Consider the following 27402-nt stretch of genomic DNA (forward strand, 5'->3'; position numbering starts at 1 on the left):
ACACTGGATACAATCACAGTTAACAGGTGTTGCCAATAAACCGCTCCTCTACTGCATGACTCTTTCATCTTCACAACAAGACGTTATTGCCATGGTAACACCTACCTTTAGACTGGCGTGATTTCCCCTCCGGAGTTTTCGATTCCATCAGTGACCTGACTGTGCTCAAGCTTCAGTAAATTTAGGTCAGAGTAATGAGTAATAGTAACTAACTAACCACCTCCTGTTACCAGTTTAAATTCAATTATATACATTTTATATAAATAAAATGTATACAAATTTGGACATAATGTATATAAATATGTAACTTAAGATATTTGAGAGTAACTTAAAAAGGAATTTCTCTCATTACTGCAGTACTTTTATGGCCCACTTGGAGCCGCCCCACAGTGGGACTCACAGATATAGTAATGTTAGTCGACCTTTTGTTGTTTTTAGCCAGCGGTGAACACATTTACATGAAAGGATAGCATGCTGAAATACCAGCTAACGTTTGTTAGTGAGCTGTGTGGGTACAAAACACGAGTACAGATATTGACTATTTAGAGCGACAATTCTAGACAGACTGTCCATTAAAAATGCTCAAAGCCATAATTCTAGTGGCACAACAATAAAGAAGTCTGACTGACTCAAAATAGTGGACTTTAGGCCTTGTAGTTATCAATCGGATCCAACTACCTGCGTCCAGACTCTTGTAAGTAGTGTTAATCAATCAAAAATCCTTGATTACAGAAAATAAAACACACAAACCTCGTGAGCTGACATCCAGGAGGTGCTAAATAGTCCTTTAGGGCAAATAATTACACAGACCCCACTTTTCAGTTATTTATTTGTAAAAAATGTTTGGAATCATGTATGAGTTTCGTTCCACTTCTCACGTGTGCATCACTTTGTGTTGGTCTTTCACGTGGAATTCCAATAAAATTGATTCATGTTTGTGGCTGTAATGTGACAAAATGTGGGAAAGTTCAAGGGGGGCGAATACTTTTGCAAGCCACTGTATTAGAAGATAACACGGTCACATCCGTCCGGAAGAACAGACAGAGTTTGAATGCACAATGCAGTTTTTACTGTAAGTGTTTTTTATTTTCATTCACAAAATGGGAGAAATCCAGGAGAAAGAACTGGGAGCAGAAATCCGTGAATAGTGTGATTTATACTCTGTATCACTCTGCATCTGATGAAGCTGGACCATAGACATGATCAAGAAAACTAGTGGTGCGGGGGGCCCTCAGGCTTCCGGCCTCTGGGCCTGCAGCTTGGTTCACTCTGGCACAGCTGGCTGCCGGCAGAGCCGGCGGGCACGCCGGTGCAGCCCCCTCTAGCTTCTGCTCGGTGGCTACTGGGTGACGCCTCGTCTGGGGATCCTCAGCCCTTCCCATGAGGGTGGCACGGATGCCCCTCCGGTGGGCCTCCTTGGGCTCTTGCACTCTGGGGCCTCTGGATGTCTGGGGCCTGGATCTCCTCCATGCCTGCTTCATGCCCTGGGGGACGGGGCTATGGCTCTCTACATCCTCTTGCAGACCATTACATGTGGAAACCATTTGAATACAAAAATTACACCTTTCTTGGCTGCTACTTCAAAGCACATTGTGCGCTGTCTGTCCTGCGTGCTGCACAACAACATTGAATATTTAGTATTTACTGCTGTTTACACTTAGCTAGATTAATGCGATGGTGTTGTGTTTAGAAAGTTGCTTTGGGTTTTTTTTGCTTGTTTTCTATTCTTTCTCTTTCAACAGGTGATCCAGGAGATTTTATTTTATTTATTTATTTATTTATTTTCCCCCTTTCTCACTGTCCCTCTCCCCTTCTGTTTTTCTTTTCCTTCCTCTTTCTTTCTCCCTTTCCTATCCCTCACTCATGTCTGTCCCGTCTGTAACAACTGAAAATAAAATAAAATAAATAATAAAAACAAAGGTCGATCAAATGGACCAATACGGCAATGCCACGATGATCCATTTGGCAAAATAAATCCATTGGGTATCCTTGTTGGTCTTCAGACAACAATTCTGACGGCTAAAGAACCAAATGGGACAGGCAAAAAAAAAGAAAAAAAAGAAAACTAGTGGTGAAGTAACAGAGATGAAGAATACTCCATCATGGTCAGGAGTGGACCGAGGTTCCCTCTTTGTCCCCAGTGGAAAGTGGGTCCTCTTTTCCTTGATGATCCAACAATCACAAACTTCTGCTTATTCTCAGCAGCTGTTAAGTGTGACTGTGTGTATTTATATGTAATGAAACAGCTCCTCTGCAAACAGGGAGAATTTTGTGGAAATGACTGATGTCCCACTCAGCCCTCTCATGGTTCAGATGTTTTCAGCTGTTTAGTGATTTATGAGCGTCAGTTCAAGTCCAGGATGACATTGTTTCTTTTCTCTGCATGATCACAGTTAAAAAGTAACTTCTTTGTGATGCCGCCAGCAGACTGTGTTCAGGGCCAGATTTCCTTTTTTGAGTCATTTGACACCTGTTACATAACAGTCTTCCAACGTTTATTGGAAATATTGTTTAAACCTGCACATTTTTTTGTCAGTATTCAGCACTTTCAGTACAAATAGTTTTATGGAATGGTGGTTAGCACTGTTGCCTCACAAGAAGGTCCTGAGTTTGGCTCCACCCTCTGGCCACAGGTTTTCTGTGTGGAGTTCACATGTTCTCCCCATGTTGGTGCAGGTTCTGCCCAGTTTCCTCCCACAGTCCAAAGACATGCTGTTAGTGGGGTTAGCTCAATTGATGATTAAGCGGTGTGTTAGCCCTACATCAGATTGGCAACCTGTCCAGGGTGAACCCTGCCTCTCGCCATATGGTAGCTGAGCTAGGATCCAGCCCTCCCAGCAGGGACCCTGATAAGGATAAACAGAAGCGGAAGGATCGATGGATGCGCTATATATTTGTAATACTTTGTCATGTAGACAATATGGTGCTTGGAGTCATGCTGTCACAATGTAACTTAATACAGATACATTTTAATATCTAAGCTCTGTGTACTAAAAAAACAAACAAAAGAAAAACACATGAACCACTCTAGCACTGAGGCATCAGTTTTTAACTTTCATTTTAACGGTCAACTGGGCAAAAAAACAAAAACTAAAAAAAATTTCATGTGCAAAAGTCAAATCTGATTTTAAAAGAAAAATGTGTAAATTTAGAGTATAAATACTTTTCTTGTGAGCTGAGTAAATTAGCTCTCAGAAAACAGCTTTAAAATCCAGATTCGTTCCAGTTTCAATCCCTCCAATTAAATCAACAATTATGAATAAAAACGATAAAATGCTGAACTACCTTCACATGAAGCGGCAATTAAGCACATTCAACCAACTCAGAAATGATGACAGAACATTCATCTTCTCTGACTCGATTATCATTAATATGCACAGACCAAGCTTCCTGTTAACACCATCAATAATTAACCTTAATCTTAATTAACCTTAATCTAGTCTGGGTTTCTTGCCGTGTCTTCTGCTGATTGAAAAGAAAAAATATATATACATGATCTGGGTTTTTTTCCTGTTAAGATCACTTTTATTAGGTCACACCGCAAACCTGGATCCTGACAACCGGTCCAAGATTCTCAGCTAATCTGGTATCTGAGCTTTATCGAGTTTCCATTACATATCTCCTATATCACTACTTCCTGCCCAAAGGCCAGTATTACTCCCAAATTTCTTATTGTGAGTCTTCCATCTTCACCTAACTTCTGCTATCAATCAATGACTTTCATCAGGTTGCATACCAGATCAATTAAATACAGCCTGTTAAAAAAAACTCCCTAAATTTCACTGTGTTAAAGAATTACAGGCCATTGATTTGTAAAATCCCCAAGGAAGCTGTGGCTCATCAGTTACTTGTAATAATGATTTTTTTTTAATTAACATGAATAATCCTCACAGCAGAAATCACCCTTAAACAGAGACATGAGTTGGTTGGCTTTGAAGGACACTCCTCACCTTAAGCTCATGTCTGGCCCCTCCTCAGGCTCCTGAGCTGGTTATCAAACCATCAGTGTTTACTTCAGGCTGAGTGACAGAAAGCAGCCCGGCTGTTTGCAGAGAACACCTGGATTTGTTCAATTATGGAGACTTCTGTGAAAATGGCAGGAAAATGCACAGAGGAAGCGAAAGACGATTTAGAGGAAGCTGCAGCAGCTTCTTGCGCTCAGAGCTCCCGTGGCTGTTGCCAGAAATTTGTCCCTGGTTTCGTTCCAACAGTTTACCGCAATGAACTTGTGCAACTTTTCAAACTAGCGGGACCAGTGGTAAGACTGTGTGGACACAACAGTATTTAACTATAGTGGTGTTTTTATTCGGGCATTATTTGAAGTTACTCATTTGGCATCCCTGTTTGTCGCTCTCTGTCTGATGTTACTGACAGGAAGAGCTGATTTACTACAGACTGTGTTGTTTTTACCTATTTAATTGCTTAGGCAGGTTTGACATCATGTTTATTTGACATTAGATGCATTAATTGTGTTTTTATGGGTTATTTAGATTACATATCAAATTAGTACATATTTCATTCAAATCCCAGCAACATATGGTTCTTGTAGTAGATACACTGGCTTTACATGCATATAAATTTTGTATATTTTAAACAGCTTTAATTCTGTATGTATTTCTAAATACAACACTTCGCACACAACACAGAGTCAGTATCTCCTCTTCTGTACTTCAGGTCATTTCCCAGTTGATGGTTTTCATGATCAATTTTGTCAGCACGGTGTTCTGTGGTCACCTGGGGAAAACTGAACTTGCAGCTGTAGCATTATCAATTGCGGTGAGCAGACATTTCAGTGCCTTTGTTGTTGAACTGTAAATATGCATCATTTTTACCCCAGTTTATGCATGTTGTGTTTCGTTTGCAGGTAGTTAACGTCACTGGTATTTGCATTGGCACCGGTTTGTCGTTAACTTGTGATACCCTCATATCTCAGGTAGGGTCCTCACCGGAGCTTTCACTTTATTTGTGTAACCAAGACAAACACAAGCAGCACAGCTGGGTTCCCAGGTTCTCCTGGAATCGCCTTTTAAACATCTCAACACTGAGCTTTTGTGTGGAGTTATTTTTCTATGATCAGTCATACCCTTGTTCTTTGGTGGGATTCTGTGTTTTCCAACTTTTCTCACCCAAGCGTCTGTCTACCTGTTTCACGCAGACGTATGGGAGCGGTAACTTGAAGCGTGTGGGTGTGATTCTCCAGAGGGGAGTTCTGATTCTGCTGCTGGCCTGTTTCCCTTGTTGGGCCATCCTCATCAACACTGAGCCTCTTCTACTTGCTGTCAAACAGAGTCCAGATGTCGCCAGGTGAGCTGTTATTAACCAGCAATAACAGACGCGTGGATGTTGTGACACTGCTGAGCATGTGTTTGTCTCGCTCTTAAAATAACTCAAGTTATGCAAAATGCCAAGCACTGTTAGTTTGTGCAAAACAATGTCGATTTCAGTAATACTTTCTTTAGCCTTTGTGAAACCTTTATTAATAAGAAGTATTTGCTGGCAGCTTTGCAGCCCAGCTGCTAACTATCAGTGTGCTGGTTCTTACTGTTCAGCCCACACTGACTGTTTTTTCCCTAATTGTAACAGGAATAAATGAATTATATAATATGAGGGCATGAATCATTAATTTGGGGGAGCAAATCATTAACTTTTCAAACAGATTATGAAAATATGTAACCTGCTGTGCTCTAAAAACAAACAACTGTTCAGTAAACAATGGAACAACTCAGGAAAACAGTAATTAACACATTAGCTGTTAAAGTCACTCACAGTGCATTTTACAAGCATGAGTTTACGGTTCGTCATTTCTGACCTGTGAGAAATAATTTGTTTGGAAAGAAAGCAACTGGATTCCTTTAAGTTTCATAAAGTTGTTTCACATCTCATCCAAGAAGCTTCTTCAGGTCTAAAATCAGTTGGTGAAAAATCTCAGGTACTTAAACCCTAGTTGGGGTTGTTGTGTAACAGGGTCGCTGACCCACAAACCTGCTACATAAGGAACATCATTGTCATCCTTCATGTAGCAAGTATGTCTGAGCAATCACAGGAGAATTTTCTCCAAGCATGACATCTCAGTGCACTTCAACACTTCATACTCAGGAACTTTATATTGTAAGGTTGACCCTGCAATAATACATACAGAGAAAAACCCAACAATCAAATGACCCCCCCCCCCCCCCTATGGACAAGCACTATGGCGACAGTGGGAAGGAAAAACTCCCTTTTAATAGGAAGAAACCTCCAGCAGAACCAGGCTCAGGGAGGGGCGGGGCCATCTGCAGTAAACCGGTTGGGGTGAGAGAAGGAAGACAGGATACTGTGGAAAAGAGCATTGTGGACCAGTACTGATCATGTGAAGAGCCACATGATCAATACTTGGTCAAGACCCTTTTAAGGGACAACCCTGACTAGGGTTTAAGTACCTGTGACTCTCCACCATTTGGTTTTACAACTGAAAAAGCTTGTCGTGAAAGGTGAAACATCTTATGAAACTTAAAAGAATCCAGTTGCTTCCTTTTCAAGCTCTTTAGATTACCATGACCTGGATGACTGAGAACCTACAGAGATTTGTGTACAAGTTTACACCTCAACACTACTCAGACTACATGCTATGTTAGTCAGATTGTTAATGTGTCTCAGCTTTTGGGTAAACGTTGCCAAAAATTCAATAAAGATGATTATCCTCCTGAAATCTGACATGGATTTTGAATTTTTCTTAATTATCTGGCATTAGTTGGACCTGATAAGTACAATAATCTTAATCATGTGACAGAATATATGTCTCCTGATAAGGATGCAGGAGGTTAAATAAAGATTAAACTTCATATATAAATTTTGTGTGCAGCCACATGTTACCATCAACAGTGTCGCAGGCAAAAAGAAAAAGGAAAACAAACAAAAACAACAAAGAAACAAACGAAAACGACACAAAACCAAAAACAAGCAAAAAACCCCACAAAACCACAAAAATAAAAACAAAAATAAATAAAACAGAAAACAAAACAAACAAAAAACAGTGTCACATGCTTGCTTTGTCTTTTCATTTCCACATGAAGCCTCTCCCAGCTCTATGTGAAGATCTTCATGCCCGCTCTGCCGGTGAGTTTGATGGGATTTGATGCAGATTTGGAAGGTGTTGAATATTTACACAAAAGGCAGGTTGATATCCAGAACTGAGGGTCTTAACCACAGATGCAGTGCTATGTATTTAAGGTCCAGGGAGCATCAGTCACACCTGTGCACATGGGCATGCACATGTTTGGCTTGGTATTTGACAAATCTTGCAGTTAGGGCAGGATCAGGCGACTATGAATTCACCCTTAGTTATGCTGACTTTGGCTGCTGGGGGCTTCCCATTATGCTTTGAGCGTTTCTCCTTCTCTGACACTTTTTACTCACCATGTAATAAGACCCAGTTATGATTATTATTATTAATCTCTGGCACTCTTCCACAGAATGTCTTTTTTCTCTTCTCCCTCCCCTCATTCCCAAACACCACCCTTGCAGCAATGAGTCTAGTTCCATCGGTTGTTTCTTTCTTTTAAAAGGGCAGTCCAATTGTTGTAATAATGTTTATTTATTTGATTTATTACTAATTATTTAATATGTTCATTGTTTTCATTGAAAAGTGTTAGCGTGCTGATTAACCTAAGATGCGAGTCTCTTATCATTTTGTTTGCTTTCTTCAGGCTGCTTTCATGTACCAGCTGCAGGGGAGGTATCTTCAAAATCAGGTGCTTGAACGTGCATATGGCCCAACATTACCTTAATAGTTGGCTGTGCATTTAAAACATTAACATGAATATTATGTGTATTTTGTGTACAGGGAATTATATGGCCTCTAGTTATAACTGGAGCAATTGGAAATGTCTTTAACGCAATAATCAACTACGTCCTCATCCATCAGCTGGATTTGGGTGTTGCGTAAGTTTTCCTTCATCACTCCTGTGACATCGTTGGTTGAATGTAACTCTAAATTCAGTCAGCAAAAACTGAATTGAATTTTAAATTAAATGAGTAAAAAATCCTGTACAGTGCTCATGTTCTAGTTTTAGTTTTGATAGATGTGCTGATAGCACTTAAGTGACAGTTTAAATATGTGGCTTAAAACCTTTGTTTTTCTGATGTTTTTGATTTTAAGTGGATCAGCAGCAGCCAATGCGATCTCCCAGTATTTGCTGGCATCAGTCTTATTCATTTACACATGCTTGAGGGGTCTTCATAAGGCCACATGGGGAGGTCAGTGGTATCAGTTTTACAGGGAAAATATTTTTATTTTAATGTGTCTGCCTTATTTCCAATTCTGTCCAGTAATTTCATCAAGTTGCATCATTGAACGTTGTGGCCTTTCACACCTGAAGTAGTCCATTATAAAAACTTCAGAGCTTAATGTTTGATAAAATTAGTTATACTCTATAACTGTGTAATGCAGTGTGGAGGAGCAGTTGCAGTGGTGATACAGCATTACTGATGCTCTGGGGAAACACTTAACAAACTTTAAGCCATTTTGCAATATTTAAAACATTTGGTATTTGAATAACTTTTAATATGAAGTTGAAGTTATCCCTCTTTAGTAATTTGAAATGACCATTTAAGTCAGCGGCCCCCAACCTTTTTTGCACCACGCACCGGTTTATGTCCGACAATATTTTCACAGACGGCCTGTAAGGTGTCGCGGATAAATACAACAAAGTAAAACCAGTACTAGTACCAAAAAAAATAAGATTTATTCATAACACACAGGAACGACCCAGGGAAACAAAGTTAACGATAAAAAATATTTATTAAAAAAAACTATAAAACAACGATAAAAACTCTGAAAATCATAAATTGCACCCAAGCCTCAACTCTCGCAGCTCGGTACCAAACCTGGGGGTTGAGGACCGCTGATTTAAGCCAACTGAGATGAGATGAGATAGCCTTTATTTGTCAGTTGCAGTTGCCCACAACCGAGATGACAGACCTTTCCAACTGTACATACAATACACAAACATCACATTGGGGAGACAGGTCAGGCTAGGTAGCGAGGGGAAAAAAAACATTGAAATGTGTAACACAGAAGGATAATACAGGAATGCACAGATATCAACACACCATAGCACAATAAAACACAGACAAGCAACATGGGAGAGTATTCCAGTATGTACAGCTGATCTGGGACTGCTGCAATCTTCTATTGCGCCTCCAGCTGATCCGGTGTCCCCATCGGATGGGAGGTAAGCATGGGAGGAGGTGTTGGATTGGGATGGAGGGTGATAGTCAGGGCGTATCAGTGTACGTGTTTCGTTCGTGTGCATGTGTGTGTATCCTGTGTTCAGCTGAGAGAAAGTATCACCACGCCCGATTAAGCGTCAGTCAACAGTCTCCAGTGGACCCAGGTGGCCTCGAAGGAGGGTCAAAGAGTTCCGTCAACAATCCTGTTATCATGGGAAGAATTTGTTGTTCCAGCTTCAACCTTGGCAGGCCTTCAGCTGGCGCCAGGGGGGCCGCATGAGTGAAGATCATGAATGTTTGGGTTTAGTGGAAACAACTGCATCCAATTTTTACAGTTGGTCTAATGTCCATCACTGGTGACCAGTTCTCTCAATTCCCGTTGTTCTTCTCCAAGATGTTATCCATATTGCGTTCAAAACACAGTCTGAGTGCTCACAGCCCCGCCAATCGTCTATCATGTCGGCCAGCCTTATGGGATTTTGAACAGCTGTAGCCGCTTCTTGTTCTTCGATAAGCCAGGGCCAAGCCAGTTCCAATCAGCCCGAACTCTGTTATCAACTGACATATAGAGTCACTCTGACCCACAGGTTGGTCCCTCGATTGTCTCCAGGAGTGGGGACCCTTTGTCCAGCTGGCTATCCCCAGCATGCTCATGCTCTGTCTGGAGTGGTGGATGTTTCAGGTGGGAGGGTTCCTGGCCGGTGTGATCAGTGAGGCTGAGTTGGGAGCTCAGTCAGTAACCTCTCAGCTGGCCTCTTTAGCATATATGGCAAGTCCACTGAACATTTTGAGACTTTTCTCCCCCCAAAGGGAGGAAATATGTAACTGCTTCCATTTGTTTATTTATCTGTTTGTCTGTCTGTTTGTTAGTGTCCACAGTTTCCAAGATATCATTTTCAAATTCTCTGTGGTGATAGATTCCAATAACATCTTGAGCTGATTTAATTTTGGTGAAGTTCAGGGTCACACAAATGCAAAAATCAGTAAAAACTTTATATAACTCTCAAATTTTTATGGATCATCTTCAAACTTCACAACAATAAGCTAGGCCTTGGGGGACACTTGGGTTGGGTAAGCATTTGACCTTGAGCTTCAGTGTTAGCACCCAAGGTCAAAGTTGATTATTTAAGTTAATTTATCATATGAAAGGTCATGGAGAGATTTGTACAACACATTCTTTTATTTTTTCAATACACCACCCAATGATGAAATAATAGAGTTTTGCACTGAATGAATATTTATTAAAATCTCCTGTTTTTATAGCTTATAGAAGCTAAAAAATTCAGCCAATTCTGCTTCTGAAACAAATTCTGACATGAAAAGATTAACACCCTGCACTAGATTTTCAAATTACCAATGCTGACATTGGCATAAAACATCAAAGCTTTCAATATCTTTCCCTTTGGGAGGGAATTGCCCTCTCTGAGTGCTCCTTTGCTCATGTGTTGTTTTGGCAGTGCCTTTAATACACTTTTTGAATTTTAATATTTGAAAATATAAATGTAAACATATATTTTTTCCTCATAGTTTCCATTAGGGTTTGCTAGTGCTGCCAGCGTACGGGTTGGGAATGCACTTGGTGCAGGAAACTTCGAGCAGGCCAAGCTGTCGTGCAAAGTCCCCATCATCTGTGCATGTAAGAACCAACACACAAAGTACAAATACCTGTTTTACATACAATGGAAAGCGGTACAAATACCTCTAACTGAGCAGTACCAGCTCTAGTTTCATTTCATACTGAATCTCAAGAATGCTCAGTTTTAAATAATATAATGCTAAATATCCAAAGATAAGTATGGATAAGAATACATATTATATAATATAAGTGAATTATCCAGGCAGCCAGTCATTTCCAGCCTATCCCAGCTGTCATTGGACAAGAGACAGGATACACCCTGAACAAGTCACCAGGTCCATCATGGGGTTAGGATGTTTTGCTGTGAAGCAATAGTACAAGCAACAGCATCACCATGCCTGCCTGCATGAGTCGTACGTGGGTACTGCAGCTTATTTCCAGTCCAAAGACATGGATGATGACTCTAAACTGGCTGTAGACATAAATATGATCTGTTGTCTGTCTCTCTGCATTAGCCCGGTGATGGACCTGGTGACTTGTTCATGAACACAGTCTTCTTGCTTTTTATATTTAAATACTTTTAAAATGAATTAATTATGTTTTTCAGTTAAGTTATTAATTTTTTTCTGGTTTGTTTTCTCATTGCAGTCACAATAGCGTGCTTTGTCAGTACCATTCTTGGCATCTCTAAAAATGTCATTGGATATATTTTCACCTCAGACCTGTAAGTCTAATCTTTGACCTTTAACCTTTAAGTTGCTGACTCACAGACACTTACTGGTGCCAAATTAACAAAACTGTTCAGATAGTTATTCATCTCTTTGTCACAGTGTCTGCTTTAAACAATATGATGCTCAGCTGATCCCATTTCATTAACTGAAACAAGCCTAGTTTGCATGTTTGATTAGATATAGACAAATACAATAATCAAATAATTTCATCTTACAGCTGTCTCAATGTCTTGGAGGTCTTGCTATCATTAAGTATGAGAATGAGTTCATGGTGTTTGACAATATTTGTGAATATACACACAGACGTATTGAAGCTGAAACTGCACATATTTTTAGAGATATTTTGCAGAGGGTTTCTGACGTCACTCTGATATATAGTTTCTTGCATCTTGCTGATGCAGTTGGGGTAAGAAATGATTTTACAGCAGTAATCAACATTTCAATATTGATGAATATAAAAGGTTATCCAGAGAAATCTGTGTTTGTGTTTACAGGCTGTGGCCGGAGGAGTTGTCAGAGGTGTAGGAAAGCAGTTGGTTGGTGCTCTGTGTAACCTGGTCGGGTACTACTTTATTGGCTTACCCACTGGCGTTTCCCTGATGTTTGCAGCCAAAATGGGGATTGTAGGTGAGGACTGTAGGAATGAAGGCATCCCAAGTTATTTCCTTTTCCTTTTCCTTCATACCACTGGATTAATGTGACAAAATCAAGATAAGAGATGATATGGCATACTTTATTCATCCCTAATTGAAATTCTTTTGTTACAGCAGTTGTAAGAAAAAAAGATAAAAAATAAAAAAACAATGAAGAATGAGGTGATTGACAGTGTCATTACTGTTAGTCAACAAGACAACTAACTAAGATAGCAGATAGCAGCTAAAAACAACCCTTGTCTGATAAAAAAAAAATTATCGCTGGGGTGATGCAAGTCCTGTCTATGCAGACAGTAGCTTCTCCCACCTCAGCAAATACAGTCATGGGAATAAGAAAGTACTCTTTCAATTTTAAAGTTTTATGTATCAGGACATAATAATAATAATAATGATAATAATAATAATAATAATAATGTGGTCCTTAGCAGGTCCTTAAAATCCATAAATACAACCTCAGATGAACAATAACATATGACATATTACACTGTGTTATTATTTATTTAACCAAATTTAGCCAAAATGCAGACGCTGTGTATGAAAATCTTAATTCCTGTGTACAGCCTTACTGCATGTATAAAAATTAAGAGGTTCACTAGCAGTCAGGAGCTGCTAATCAAATGCGCTTTAATAACTGATCATCGGCAAGCCTGAGCAGCTCTATAAAGGTAGAAGCTTCTACTTCTAGACAGGCCATTTCCAAACAATTTGAAGTCCATCATCTTACAGTGAGGAAGATAAGAAAATATTCAAGACACCTGCTAACTTCCTAAAAGAGGGCTGTACTGAAAAAACAAAAACACATATACTGCTGACGGTATGCGAAAGCGACAATCACCGCATGTTAAGTCTTTCAGGTTACAGCTGTATTGGGACAAATGTGTGCTGCAGTCAGAAATTAAATGTACCTCCGGCCTGACAAGCAGGCAACCCATTAAAACTCTTCTTCTTCTGTTTTTTCTGCTGTAGGGTTTTGGACAGGCCTTACGGTTTGCGTTTTAGTGCAGTCGATCTTTTTCGTCACATTTTTGTGCAAACTCGATTGGAAGAAGGCTGCTGAAGAGGTGCACACCTGCATCTATTGACAGTTTATCACACTTTCACTCATCAAAGCATGTCATTAACTGTTGTGTCTGATCAGGCTGAAGTGCGAGCGGGAGTCCGCGTCAAAGAAGAAAAAGACACGATCAAGATGGAAAATAGAGGTGAGTGGGCAAACTGGCTGAAACATCCTATTATTACAGTGTCTTATTCATACTTCTCTTTCCAAACCCTAGACTCTAATCACATCCAGACCCCGATCAGTACTATTGCATCCAGTGGTGAGAGCGCCGAGGTGGACCACGTATACATGGAGGTGCAAATACCAGAAGAGAGTCAAACCACCAACACCACTACAGTGGGAGATGTTCTGTCACTGTCACAGCTGGTGTTACGGCGCGGCCTGGCGATACTCATCATGATCCTCATCCTCGCTGCTGGAGTCATTACCAACACCGTCCTCACCCCGCTGCTGAAATGATGCAAAGTTGACAGTTGGACAAAAAGCACAAAGTTTATCTAAGTAATAAAAATGCACCTTCTTTTGTGGGAGGGTTACTTACACTGTTGATTCAACAGAGGAACAGCTGTGTGCAGTCTGTGCCCCGTCTTACACTGTCCGGCCACAGAGATGAATTCAATAAGATGAAAAGGGCGGAATATGTAGTAAACAAAGGACAGCTTGTTTAAGGCCTTTAATGAAAATGTGTGTAAAATGAGGCCACTGTTTGATAATGATAATCAGTTTGATGACAGTTGATCTTTGTGACTCATAGAACTTAATGTACATTTTATCAACAATCCTGTATAAAGACAGTGAAAACAAGGAGACACAAAACAGAAGTATGAGAAAGCAGATGTCTTCAGGCACACTCTGTTCACTGGGACTAGACCTGCTCTTGAAGCAAAAAGAAGGCACTGTGCATCTTTATACATTATAAAACTTTTTTCTCTTGAGCTTTTTCCAGTGTTGGTGCAGGACCATGGTGTCTGATGAGATCCAGGTCACATTTCAGTTTGAGAACAGACTATAACAGTAAAAAAAAATTATGGTAAAATGCAAAGAAATCAAGGACAGAATCCCAGGCTACATTTGTGACTCATTGGTGGTTATTGTAAGGTGCAACTGGTTCCAGATTGGGCACTTGGTCTGTTTTGGTGGAAGGAATGTGATATTTAAGATGCCATATTTCAGCAGCTCAGGTTGGGTTACTGAAGACTTTACAGATTTGTTGATGCAAAGGTAACATTCTTTACAGTCTGTATTTTCAGAATAAAAATATGACTGTGATGTCACATGATGCCACAACTCAGCGGCTCATGGTTGGTTTAAAGTTTTTCAAATTGATAGCTTCGGTGCAGCTACTAAAATTCTTGGATGAGTTTGAATTTCAGTGACTTTGATCTCAAGGTCAGAGGTAACATTTTCTGAAAATGTCATGAATGCTGTAACTCAAGAACAGGCCGACGTAGGATTCTGAAATTGATAAAATCATGTATCTAGTAGGATTTTTTTGTGAAATGTGGGGTATTTTTGTTGTAGCATTAAGCATAAAAACCGATTTGTCTGCCTAAAAGCTAAATCAGAAATACCAAAGAAGATTAAGGATTTAATTAAATTTTGCCCTGTCTGTCTAATTACGTTTGACAATCATTTATAGTAAATAAGACCATATCTGCATGTCTTCGTACAATCACAATCAAACGGGTGTACAGGTGTTCCTAATAAACTGCTCCTCTAGTGTGTGACATTCTCACAACAAGGGGTTGTTACCATGGTAACACTTACCCTCAGACTGACTCAGTTTCCCATCAATGACCTGACCCTGCTCCCTGATGCTCACCTGTTCGTCTCCACTTCTCCAGAATCAAATGTAAAAATTTTGGTTTTATATTTTTATGCTGGTGATTCTACTGAATTTAAATGTTCAGGTAACTGAAACCCTCTGAGGAAGTTGCTGTGTAAAAGTATTGTTCTGATTCATAATAATGTAACAATAAAGAGTCTGCAAAGCATTGAAAGTAATTTATGAATCACTGTCTTCTGGTCATACTGGGCAGCTTTAAGTGTGAATGTGTGTATTTATGTATGATTAAACAGCTCCACTGTAAAATAAATACATAAATAAGAATCTTAATGAAGCAAACGTCAAAAAGTCGTCTCTTTGAAGTCACTCGGAGCTCACTGTAAGTCATCAGTCTCATCTCAGAGACAAGCACAGAGCTCATCACTGAGCTACCCGTGGTAATGACTTCTGTCCCACTCAGCCCCATCTTGGTTCAGTCGTTTTCAGCTGTTTATTCATTTCTCATCTTCAGTTCAAGTCTGGGATGACAGTGTTTCTTTTCTCTGTTAAAAAGTAACTGTTTTGTGATACAGCGAGCAGACTGTTACGTATTCAGGGCCAGACAAATTACCTCTAATCATTTGCATTTTCAAGCCATTTGAGGTCTGTTGCATAACAGTCTTCAAATATTTGTGGGGAATATTGTTTAGAGATTTATATTGTTGTCAGTATCCAGCGCTTTTATTTACATGACATTTAAAAGAAGAGCCATTTTTCAGCTTTGTTTTCATTTCACTGCATCATATTTGAATATCTGCAATACTCTGTCAAGTGGAACAGACTTTTTTTTATGAAATTTTGAGTCATTTTTTTCACAGTGAAACTTAATAAAGATGTATTTTGGTATCTGAGCGCTGCATATTTTGATGACCCCAGGTGATGGGTGTCTCTGTTTTGTTTTTTGTGCTGTGCTTCGTTCTGCAGGAGCTGATTAAAGAAGCTTGCTGCTTGAGGTACAGCTAAGCCCAGTGAGTTTAACTATAAAAGCTCCCTCCTTCCTGCAGCAGATCCTTCCCTTGCTCTCTGGTTATCATTTCCTCACTGCTGTTGTTTGGTTTGGACACCAGCTTCCTAGACTACACTGGCTCAGCTACAACATGTGTTTTTGATTCTTACTGACCTTGTCACATGCTCATGCACGTTTTACACTACTGACTTGCTGATAGACACATTCACCTTAATTATGTTCTGTAAATAAATCATCCTTTGCTACCTTTAGTTACTTTAGTTACAACCTCATCCAGTCTCACTCTGTTTCATTGGACCCTGTTTTATTTGCAGGTGGAAGGACCCAGTGCAATCGAGGAAAGGCTCTAATCCTTCTGGAAAGTGTTACTTTCCAGAAGGATTAGGGGACGATCGTGCCTCAAGAGCAGTGTTGGGTAAGTTACTTTAAAATAGTAACTTAGTTACATTACTAGTTACTTCTCTCAAAAGTAACTCAGTTACTTCAAGTTACTCGTTACTTTCAAAGTAACTAGTTACTAGGGAAAGTAACTTTGGTTTTACTCAGAATTCTCTTGTTAATGTGTTGCTTCCATAACTTTGCCAGTCTTCTAGCTTGCTTACTTGCCACAAGTGCACTGTGCCACCTACCAATAGAAAAAATAATAATAATGTGCATATTTCCACGAGAGAAGTCCCACGCCTGGACCGTCATTGACTGCCGCCATGATTCTAGCCTACGTCACAGCGTCATGTGCGCCTTTTACATCCAACACAAAAACTGCAGTCGTGGTGCTTTCGATTGTACTCAGAACTCGGAAATTCTGCCTTCTGAATAGGAAGATGTAGGTAACACCAGACTGCAGATGAGCTGCATACAGGGCTGGACTGGGACAGAAAATTGGCCCGGACATTTTGACTAGAGACCGGCCCACCATTATAGGAAAAATCATAAAGCCTTTGAATGAAAACAAACACTGTTGTGACAGTGATATACACTGTTTTGATGGTATATATGCATCAATCTATCAATCATTTGTTGTAAGATTCAGATAATTATTTTTTAAAAGCTAGACATTTTAAATGAGAATAAGAAAGAAAAGTATTTCTTTGTGCCCCCCTCTCCCTGTTAATGCCCTACCTGGCCCCCTGGCAAAACTTTGCTAGATCCGCCCCTGCACAGTTACCAGCTGTCAGCTACCTAAAAAAGGATCCTGGTGTTATTTGTCTCTCAGAAACAGTTCATAACTTCCCTTCAACTCATTCATGTCACCTAAAAGGTAAACCTGGTTCTCCATCACCTGTTCAGCTCTGATGATCCAGTAAGGACATCTCCTGGTTTCATCTTCATGTTTCCCTCTCACCAGATAACCAAACCGATATCATGACCAGCAGCTTTTTTACAGCTGTGGCTCCAGCAAACATCAGCTGATACTAGAAATTAATATTAAATAAATTCTAACAATAGCTGATCAAGCTTAAACGTGATGCTGTTGTTTAGCGCGACATCCGCTGGTTTCCTCTTTCTGGCGCAAAGTGGGCGATAAACAAACAAGAGAGCCAATCAGCTGATCATTGATCAGTTTTCATGATTGAAGTAGAAACGGGAGAGGGGAGAGAATGAAAGAAGAGGCAGCTGCAGCGTAAACACAGAATAACTCCAGCTTTGTGCCTTTTTCATTGTAGCTGAATTACGGGACAAACTGTTCCTTTTTACGGAGCCCCCCAGGGGACATGGGAGAAAAAAAAACTAGGGAGGAAAAAAAAAAATTAGGGAGGAAAAAAAAAAATTAGGGAGGGAAAAAAAAAAATTAAGACGGACTTTTGCGAGATCTCGCAAAAGTATTGCGAGCGCTCGCAAAGTATTGCGAGATCTCGCAAAGTATTGCGAGCGCTCGCAAAAGTATTGCGAGATCTCGCATAAGTATTGCGAGCGCTCGCAAAAGTATTGCGAGATCTCGCAAAGTTTTAGCCGCATTCTTCGGAGGCCGCCAGCTCGAAGCCGACCGGGAGGTCGAGGCACGATGTGCCGGGAAAGCGGTGTTCCTCCCGGCTGTAGTAGGTCTCGACTTCCCGTTAGCTTCGAGCTAGTGGCCGCCAGCTCGAAGCCGACCGGGAGGTCGAGGCACGATGTGCCGGGAAAGCGGTGTTCCTCCCGGCTGTAGTAGGTCTCGACCTCCTGTTAGCTTCGAGCTAGTGGGTGTCAGATCTCCAAAAACGTCGGAGCTCTTTTGCAAATATGTGATGTCTTGTAAACCGAGCAGGTATCTGACGTTTACACAACTACATTCACGCCTCAAAATATCTTAAAAGTGTATTTTGTGACCCAGAAAGAGTAATATTACAACTAAGTAGCTGCCGCCATTGTTGGAGTTTTGCGAGATCTCGCAATACTTTTGCGAGCGCTCGCAATACTTTTGCGAGCGCTCGCAATACTTTTGCGAGCGCTCGCAATACTTTTGCGAGATCTCGCAATACTTTTGCGAGATCTCGCAAAAGTCCGTCTTAATTTTTTTTTTCCTCCCTAATTTTTTTTTTTTCCTCCCTCCGTAATTTTTTTTTCTCCCATGTCCCCTGGGGGGCTCCGTACCTTTTCACCTCAATAAGAAACGCGTAATATTTTCTCTGAATACCAGACGGGACGGTTGGCAACTCTAATAACTTATGAACAAAATAAAGTGCAATATCATTAGCTTCACAGCACCCACCCAGCTGTATAGAAACTCCGTCATGCTAGCTAGCACGCAGTACGGAAAAAGTCAGAATAACGAAAATAAACTCCACCTAAACTTGGTTCATATCTGACCCAGAGAGACTGCAGGTCATAACTTCTTACCTGAAGTTCAGTTCACACTTGGACCGGCGGCCGCCTCGGGTCTCTTTTCCTTCTGCCTCCCTTTTCCTTCATCCACCTGCTGGCCTCCACCACTTGCTAATGTTACTGAATCTGTGGAAGCTCCGCGATAGCCACCACACGAAGTAACGAGTAACGACCCTATCTAAATCCCAGTAACGAGTAACGCGTTCCTGATTTTGGCATAATAACTAGTTACCGTGCTCGTTACCAAAATAATAACGTAGTTACTGTAACGCGTTACTTAATAACGCGTTAGTCCCAACACTGCTCAAGAGTTGGGAGTTCGCCTTGTAATCGGAAGGTTGCCGGTTCGAGCCCCGGCTCAGACAGTCTCGGTCGTTGTGTCCTTGGGCAAGACGCTTCACCTACCGCCTACTGGTGTGGGCCAGAAGGGCCGATGGTGCGATATGGCAGCCTCGCTTCTGTCAGTCTGCCCCAGGGCAGCTGTGGCTACAACTGTAGCTTGCCTCCACCAGTGTGTGAATGTGAGAGTGGATGACTGGGTGTGTAAAGTGCTTTGGGGTCCCTAGGGGGGACTAGTAAAAGCGCTATACAAATACAGGCCATTTACCATTTACTAAGGAATATCACCAGCATCTTTTAACTGTCATTTTAATGATCAACTGTAAGTGAATGCTTTATTTGTACAAGTGTATTGAGTATTTTGCAATAGCAGAAATCACACCTAAACAGAGTCAAGAGTTGGTTGGCTGTAAAGTGAGGAGGACAGTATGTGTCTGGCCCCTCCTCAGACTCCTGCGCTGGTTATCAAACCAACAACATTTTCTTCTGCCTGAGTGACAGAAATCACCCAGAGCTGTTTGTGAAGAGGATCTGTATTTGTTCAATTATGGACTCTTCTGGGGAAAAAACAGGAAAATGCACCGAGGCAGTGAAAGAGGATTTAAAGGAAGGTGCAGCGGCTGCTTGCGCACAGAGCTCCCGAGGCTGTTGCCAGAAATGTGTCCCTCGGTTTATTCCGTCAGTTTACCGCAATGAGCTTGTGCAACTTTCCAAACTGGCGGGACCAGTGGTAAGACTGTGTGTAAATTTGAAGCTCATTTGAAGTTTGTCGCACTCTCTGTCTGTTGTTACTGACAGGAAGAACGGATTTACTACAGAAGATGCACCATGTGTCAATAAACTGTAATTTGATTTAAACGTGGGACCTGGACCCTGGTTTAGTGTCTTATTAATAAATACATTAAATGTTATTTATGTTATTATGAAGTCCTGTTTCTGAATGGACCTCAAGCACTGTAGGACTGTACTGTGTATATCTGTTTAGTATTACAATCATTTAATTTTAAATTAAGTTACTATGTTTTTTATGCATTATTTGGATTACATATCAAATTCCTACATGTTTTCTTTAAGCCCCCAAAACATACAGTTGCTTATGTTTTTACTATTTTTACTCTTTATCGTGCTGCTGTAACACAGAAATTTCCCTTGTGGGAAGTATCCATCTATTTTAGATATTTGCTATATGTTTAACATCCTTAAGTTACTAAATGTTTTAACCATATTCATTACTTATTTATTTTTCCTTTAAATGTATTTCTAAATACAACACAGAGTCAGTATCTCCTCTTCTGTACTTCAGGTCATTTCCCAGTTCATGATTTTCATGATCAGTTTTGTCAGCACGGTGTTCTGTGGTCACCTGGGGAAAACTGAACTTGCAGCTGTAGCATTATCAATTGCGGTGAGCAGACATTTCAGTGCTTTTGTTGTTGAACTGTAAATATGCATCATTTTTTACCCCAGTTTATGCATGTTGTGTTTTGTTTGCAGGTAGTTAACGTCACTGGTATTTGCATTGGCACCGGTTTGTCGTTAACTTGTGATACCCTCATATCTCAGGTAGGGTCCTCACCAGAGCTTTCACTTTATTTGTGTAACCAAGACAAACACAAGCAGCACAGCTGGGTTCCCAGGTTCTCCTGGAATGCCCTTTTAAACATCTCAACACTGAGCTTTTGTGTGGAGTTATTTTTCTATGATCAGTCATACCCTTGTTCTTTGGTGGGATTCTGTGTTTTCCAACTTTTCTCACCCGAGCGTCTGTCTACCTGTTTCACGCAGACGTATGGGAGCGGTAACTTGAAGCGAGTCGGTGTGATTCTCCAGAGGGGAGTTCTGATTCTGCTGCTGGCCTGTTTCCCCTGCTGGGCCGTCCTCATCAACACTGAGCCCCTCTTACTCGCAGTCGAACAGAGTCCGGAGGTCGCCAGGTGAGCTGTTATTAACCAGCAATAACAGACGCGTGGATGTTGTGACACTGCTGAGCATGTGTCTGTCTCGCTCTTAAAATAACTCAAGTTATGCAAAATGCCAAGCACTGTTAGTTTGTGCAAAAAATACAGTGGTCCCTCGCTATACCGCGGTTCACCTTCCGCTGCTTCGCGGATTTTTTTTGTGCAATTTTGCATGTTTTTTTGTTTTTGTTTTTCTGTTTTTACAGTGCATTGTGTCCATGATCGGCTGTCCATTGTCAACCAATCTCCTCCGTGCCGTGTCTCCTGTACAGTACAGAATGCATTCAGCTTGTCAAATTTACATAAATCTTCAATCACTAGCAGTGTGACTCTGAAATGCTGTACTGTATGTTTGTAAGTTTTCTCCCCAACAAAAACAACAATGTCGACGAAACGTTTTGCACCGTCAAAGGCACCTGCGGTAGCACCCAAGATACAGAGAAAGATGCTAACCATCTCACAAATGATGAACTTCTGGACATGCTAAAGGAAGGTAGAAGTTACCGTATTTTTCGGACCATGAGGCACACTGGATTATAACGTGCATTAGGCAAAACAAAACAGTCAGATGAGTCAAACTTTACTCAACTCATTGTTCTTGCTTCCTCTACTTCCGTACCATTGATTCATTAATGTTTAATTCTCTGGCAGCTGCTCTATTCCCATGTTCTGGACCTAAAAACAGGGTTTGATCTTTGGCTTCATTCTTTAATACTGGACTTATTTTTCTACGAAGGTTTGAACTTTGAGAGTCTTTAAACAGGAGAGAAAAGTGTGAAAATGTTCATGCCTGTCTGAGAAAAGTGTATAAAGTGTGTAGTGACGGTCAAAGGAGCTTGCAAAGAAAAGCGTCTGGACTTCTTTAAGTTACTTGAAGACGTTTCACCTCTCATCCGAGAAGCTTCTTCAGTTCTAAGGTCAAATGGTGGAGAGTCCCAGATATAAACCTAGTGGGAGTAACCCCCCACAGAGGGACAAAAGGACCCCCTGATGATCCTCTAATCGCCTGAGCCAAGGTGTGAAACTGGGTGTGGGTCCCAATCAGCCAGAGTTTCGGGTGAGTTCATTGTGAAACCTGGCCCCACCTTATCATGAGATCAGATGGCCCAGGATGTGAGTGGGCTTTAAGGCGTCTGGGAAGGGATCTCAAAACTGGATTATAGATGGCAGAGAGTTGGTGTCGTAAACCACCGCCTCTGTTCAAAGATGGTCGCTCACAGTGGACATAGATGGCTTCTTTCACTCCTCTTTCAAACCATCTGTCCTCTCTGTCCAAAATGTGAACATTGGCATCCTCGAAAGAGTGACCTTTATCCTTAAGATGCAGATGGACACCTGAGTCTTGTCCTGTGGAGGTGGCTCTTCTATGTTGGGCCATGCGCTTGTGAAGTGGCTGTTTGGTCTCTCCAATGTAGAGGTCTGGGCATTCCTCGCTGCACTGTACAGCATACACCACATTGTTAAGTCTGTGTTTTGGCATTTTGTCTTTCGGGTGTAGTGACGGGTTTTACAGCCTAAAAACAACATATTTTTAGAACGTAACTCGAGATAAACGGGGCGTCACTGTAATGCAGTAATCGAAAAGCACATTATACCAAACCTCATAGTTTGACCACCTGTAGCAGCAGAAACCAGCTGTTAACTCAGCGGTGGAAATGCATGGTTGAAATGCGTGTGCTGGTTCTTACTGCACACATTTCTGACCTGTGAGAAATAATTCAGTAGATCCTTGTACAGGTTTACAACCCAACACTACTTAAACTACGTGCTGTGTTTGTTTGTTTGTCACATTGTTACTGTGCCTCGACTTTTGGATAAAGCTGCCAAAAACTTTTAAAAAGATAACTAACATCCTGAGACCTGAGATGCATTTTCAGTTTGTCTAAACTATTTGGGATTAGTTGGACCCAATAAGTATAAAAAGGAAGCACCATCATTGGTGGGCTTATTTTACAGCATAACGCATTAAAGTCACCATTGTGTAACACAGCATGAAACAGTAATGAGCAGAATGAAGTAAAAGAACAAGCAAAATGGTATGTAACCTTAATTTATGTGCAGTCAAATGTCACCATCATCAGTTTCACAGGCTTACTTTGTTTTTTTCATTTCCACATGAAGCCTCTCCCAGCTCTATGTGAAGATCTTCATGCCCTGCTCTGCCGGTGAGTTTGACAGGATTTGATGCAGATTTGGAAGGTGTTCAATATTTAAACAAAAGGCAGGTTGATATCCAGAACTGAGGGTCTTAACAACAGATGCAGTGCTATTTAAGGTCCAGAGAGCATCGGTCACACCTCTGCACACGGGGTGGCCGTAGCTCAAGTGGTAGAGAAAGTCATCTACTAAGGGTTAGGGTTGGTAGTTTGACCCCTTAGCTGCTCCAGTCTGCATGCCAAATGTCCTTCAGCAAAATAGTAACCCCAAGTTACTCTCCAATGAATCCATTGGAGTGTGAATGTTAGATAAAAAGCACTTAGGCATGCTCACCTAAATGTGATCTCCTCCCTTTTGTCCCCAGATCTATGGGCGTTGGTGCTTAAGAGGTTAAGGATCGGATGGGTGAATGAGACGTGTTGTAAAAAGCACTTTGAGTGCTCTGAGAGATTAGAAAAGCACTTTATAAGAATCAGTGCATTCACCATTTATCATGTTTGACTTGGTATTCGTTTCTAAGGAGATTTGCATTGTTCAACAATACTGCTCAATCTCTAACTTTGATGCCCCCCTCTCATTTATTCTTGGTTGAACTTTGAGGCATAAACTATCAGACAAAGTGGATGAGGGTTAATAACTTGCAGTGGAGGTGTATCAATGTATAGAATCTGTGATAAATTTTATTTCTTTGATTTATTACTAATTATTTGACATGTTCATTGTTTTCATTGAAAAGTGTTAGCGTGCTGATTAACCTAAGTTCCGATCATGTGCTCAAATTTGTTCTTCACTTCTGTCAACGAGTCTCTTATAATTTAATGTTTGCTTTCTTCAGGCTGCTTTCATGTACCAGCTGCAGGGGAGGTATCTTCAAAATCAGGTGCAGTGCTTTTGAAGCATGAATATGGCCTACATTACTTTAATAACTGGTTGTGCATTTAAAAAATTAACATGAATGTTATGTGTATTTTGTGATTTGGTGTACAGGGAATTATATGGCCTCAAGTTATAACTGGAGCAATCGGAAATGTCTTTAATGCAATAATCAACTACGTCCTCATCCATCAGCTGGATTTGGGTGTTGCGTAAGTTTTCCTCCATCATTCCTGTGACATCATTGGTTGAATGTAACCTCAATTTAGTCAGTGAAAACTATATGTGTTTTAAATTCTTTATCTAAATTCATGATCCAGTGAATTCAGGTGAATTACCACAGGTTTTATGGTGTGTTGGTAAATTTGCAGACCCAAATGCAGGACACAAGGATCAAGTGTCCTGCATTTGATCGTTGTGCACTTGAAAGACGAGAATACGTTGACCTTCAAAGTAAAACAGGAAACAGACTGGGCACAGAACTAAACCTAACAATTAGACACAGAGGCACCAGAAAAAAACCCTCAAAACTAAAATACAAAAACAGAACTCAGAATGCTAGAAGTCATATACAAAGATGAAATCATAGAATAACACCAATAATACACAAAACACTGGGTCACCGATTCAGGACCATGACATCATGAGCTTGAGCATAGTAATATTTTTAGTGTCAAAGAGCAAGTGGTTACAAGGCTCAAAAAGACAGAGAATACATGAACGCAAGCCTGAAAACCCCAGATGTTCAGAAATCATTAAACATACGAACACTGCTATGAGAATTATCGGAAACACCACTAAGAGGGATACATAAAGACCACTCAGAGAAAATATAGAATGCGCATAACTAACCAATAACAGGAAAAACAAAAAGACGAATACAATAACAAGACTGAAGCAAACAACATCTGTTTCAAACATCTTCTATTAGAAGCAAGTATCACAGTTGTTACAGGTTAATAGGACTTATGCCCCCCTTTTCTCTAAACAAAACAAGACAAAACAAAAAAGTAATTAAATAAATAATAAATAAATAAACAGAAGAACAAAAAACAAAAAATCCACCAATCGATGATTTAGATGGCATCTAGAGTAGACTTCAAGTCCGTTGATGTGAACCCAACATGTCTTAGGAAAAGAAAAAAAGAAAAAAAAAAAACCAAACCCACCCTTGACCCCAATCCCCTGTCTGCCAGAAAGTTACATTTTCCCAAGATATGCAAGTAAAGGATGCCAAATTAGTTCAAAATCTTTCACATTGCCATTCATGGTATATCTTATTTTTTCAAGGTGAAGTGTATTTGTTAGCTCTGCGAGTCACATCTTTAACACAGGAACCTCTTTGCCTTTCCAAAGCTGCAGGATCAGTTTCTTTGCAATCATCAGTGCATATGACGTAAGACTTTTTTGAGCATGTTGTAAGCTTTGTGTTTCTTTGGAGATCCCAACGATAATTGCTGTTGGATTTGGATCAGTCTTGATTTTAAGAATATTAGACAGATAGGTGAAGATGTCACACCAAAAACAAAAGCCTTGGACAGAGTGCAAAACTATGTAACAAATTTCCATAATGTGTCATACGTTTTTCACAGAAGGGAGAGCAGTCTGGATAACATTTGTGAATTCTTTCCCTTGAGTAATGTAACCTGTGTACAATTTTATACTGAATTAGGCAATGATGGGAATTAATAAAAAGCATATTTATGTTGCGTAAGACCTCCTGCCAAAAATCTTCCGATAGGGAGATCCCAGAATCCTTTTCCCATTCCTCTTTAATTGAACAAGTAGAAGGTGTACTCATCTCCTGTAGTGAGTTATAGAATAATGAGATTCTCTGTTTAGGACCCCCGGCTATCACTAAGGCATCTATCCAAGGTATTAGACAACATGCTTTCAAACTGTGGCAGATGTGTGCGGATATAATTTCGTAGTTGAAGATATCTTAAAAAAATGGCTGCACAGTAGTCCAAATCTATCTTTTAATTGTTGAAATGACATGAAGGTATCGTTTGATTACAAGTCTTTTAATTTATGAATTCCCAGTTCATGCCACACGTTGAAAGCTCTGTCTGAACATGATGGAAGGAAAGAAGGGTTAGATGTAACAGGCATACACGTTGATAGTGGTTTTAGTTTAAAGTGCTTAATTTGAAGCAAACAACAAATATCTAATAAGAAATCAATACCAGGCTTCGGAAGACTATAAAACCCATAAGCACAAGGAAATACAAAGCGGCACTATTGAAAAAAATATATAACAAAATGTAGAACATGAATGTAAATTGTTTCTCAAAAACCTAAAAGGAATAATGAACTGACAGCAAATTCGAAACCCATCCATCCATCCTCTTTCACTTGTCTTTTTACAGGGTTACAGGGGGCTGAAGCCGATCTTAGGGTGCTTGAATTGTCACCTGTAAATATGGAGCTTTAATTGTTCATTTTTTTCCCTTCTTTTAATCTCTAATGTTTTTATCTTCTAGTGGATCAGCAGCAGCCAGTGCCATCTCCCAGTATTTGTTGGCATCAGTCTTATTCATTTACATGTACTTGAGAGGTCTGCATAAGGCCACATGGGCAGGTCAGTCATTTTACTTCTACGGGGATCCTGAACTTGCTGAAATGTTTTGATTTTGCTGTGTCGTTCGCCTTATTTCCAATTCTGTCCAATAATTTCATCATGTTGCATCATTCAGCTTTTGGCCTTTCATACCTGAAGTTTTCCATTATAAATACTCAAGAGTTTAATGTTTGACAAAAATAGTCATACTCTATAACTGTGGAGTGCAGTGTGGAGGAGAGGTTATTCTTTAACACTGTGGTTCCAATAAACTTCAAGACATCTCTGTAATAGTTAAAATGTGTGGGATTTAAATATTGTTTGATAGTAATGTCTGATTTATGCAAATTCCTCATTAGTAATTGTTGATCCGAGGCCCATAATTAAATCATAATTTAAACCAATAGTTTGAAAGATGACATATAGAGTCACTCTGACCCACACAGGTTGGTCCCTCGACTGTCTCCAGGAGTGGGGACCCTTTGCCCAGCTGGCTGTCCCCAGCATGCTCATGCTCTGTCTGGAGTGGTGGGTGGTTGAAGTGGGAGGATTCCTGGCCGGTGTGATCAGTGAGGCCGAGTTGGGAGCTCACTCGATAACCTACGAATTGGCTGTTACTGCATACATGGTAACTCCAGTGAACCTTTTGACTTTTGCTTATATGTTGACCTGGCATTACATTTTGGAATTACAC

At 40.4% G+C, this 27402-nt stretch overlaps 3 protein-coding genes across 3 annotated transcripts in view; all 3 read left to right on the plus strand.

The window, feature by feature from the left end:
* The window catches only part of LOC120734518 (multidrug and toxin extrusion protein 1-like), a 44083-nt gene that overhangs the window by 13061 nt on the left and 3620 nt on the right, over nucleotides 1-27402 (plus strand). Inside the window, exons 13-20 of the mRNA XM_040033343.1 lie at nucleotides 4675-4776; nucleotides 4865-4933; nucleotides 5156-5304; nucleotides 7053-7095; nucleotides 7686-7730; nucleotides 24263-24360; nucleotides 26632-26729; nucleotides 27155-27336. Coding sequence (XP_039889277.1) covers nucleotides 4675-4776; nucleotides 4865-4933; nucleotides 5156-5304; nucleotides 7053-7095; nucleotides 7686-7730; nucleotides 24263-24360; nucleotides 26632-26729; nucleotides 27155-27336 — 786 coding nt within the window. The remainder of the gene's footprint in view (nucleotides 1-4674; nucleotides 4777-4864; nucleotides 4934-5155; nucleotides 5305-7052; nucleotides 7096-7685; nucleotides 7731-24262; nucleotides 24361-26631; nucleotides 26730-27154; nucleotides 27337-27402) is intronic.
* On the plus strand, nucleotides 11900-15295 carry LOC120734520 (multidrug and toxin extrusion protein 1-like). The gene is made up of 4 exons (XM_040033345.1): nucleotides 11900-12144; nucleotides 13137-13231; nucleotides 13309-13372; nucleotides 13445-15295. The coding sequence occupies exons 1-4, from the start codon at nucleotides 12117-12119 to the stop codon at nucleotides 13687-13689; spliced, it is 432 nt and encodes a 143-aa protein (XP_039889279.1). The 5' UTR covers nucleotides 11900-12116; the 3' UTR covers nucleotides 13690-15295.
* On the plus strand, nucleotides 19649-23318 carry LOC120734519 (multidrug and toxin extrusion protein 1-like). Its single transcript, XM_040033344.1, has 5 exons — nucleotides 19649-19890; nucleotides 20464-20565; nucleotides 20655-20723; nucleotides 20946-21094; nucleotides 23240-23318. Exons 1-5 carry the CDS (start codon nucleotides 19708-19710, stop codon nucleotides 23301-23303), a joined length of 567 nt encoding a protein of 188 aa, XP_039889278.1. The 5' UTR covers nucleotides 19649-19707; the 3' UTR covers nucleotides 23304-23318.

The sequence above is a fragment of the Simochromis diagramma genome, unplaced genomic scaffold (assembly GCF_900408965.1).
Source record: "Simochromis diagramma unplaced genomic scaffold, fSimDia1.1 OVJJ01000571.1, whole genome shotgun sequence".
NCBI lineage: Eukaryota > Metazoa > Chordata > Actinopteri > Cichliformes > Cichlidae > Simochromis > Simochromis diagramma.

What these genes read in the sequence shown, in the direction of transcription:
- LOC120734520 (XM_040033345.1), top strand. Translation starts at nt 12,117, where the DNA reads ATGTTTGCAGCCAAAATGGGGATTGTAG. An exon ending in GGAAGAAGGCTGCTGAAGAG is followed by an intron (nt 13,232 to 13,308) that starts GTGCACACCTGC and finishes GTGTCTGATCAG; the next exon opens with GCTGAAGTGCGAGCGGGAGT. An exon ending in GATCAAGATGGAAAATAGAG is followed by an intron (nt 13,373 to 13,444) that starts GTGAGTGGGCAA and finishes TCCAAACCCTAG; the next exon opens with ACTCTAATCACATCCAGACC.
- LOC120734519 (XM_040033344.1), top strand. Translation starts at nt 19,708, where the DNA reads ATGGACTCTTCTGGGGAAAAAACAGGAAAATGCACCGAGGCAGTGAAA. An exon ending in CCAAACTGGCGGGACCAGTG is followed by an intron (nt 19,891 to 20,463) that starts GTAAGACTGTGT and finishes TCTGTACTTCAG; the next exon opens with GTCATTTCCCAGTTCATGAT. An exon ending in GTGATACCCTCATATCTCAG is followed by an intron (nt 20,724 to 20,945) that starts GTAGGGTCCTCA and finishes TGTTTCACGCAG; the next exon opens with ACGTATGGGAGCGGTAACTT.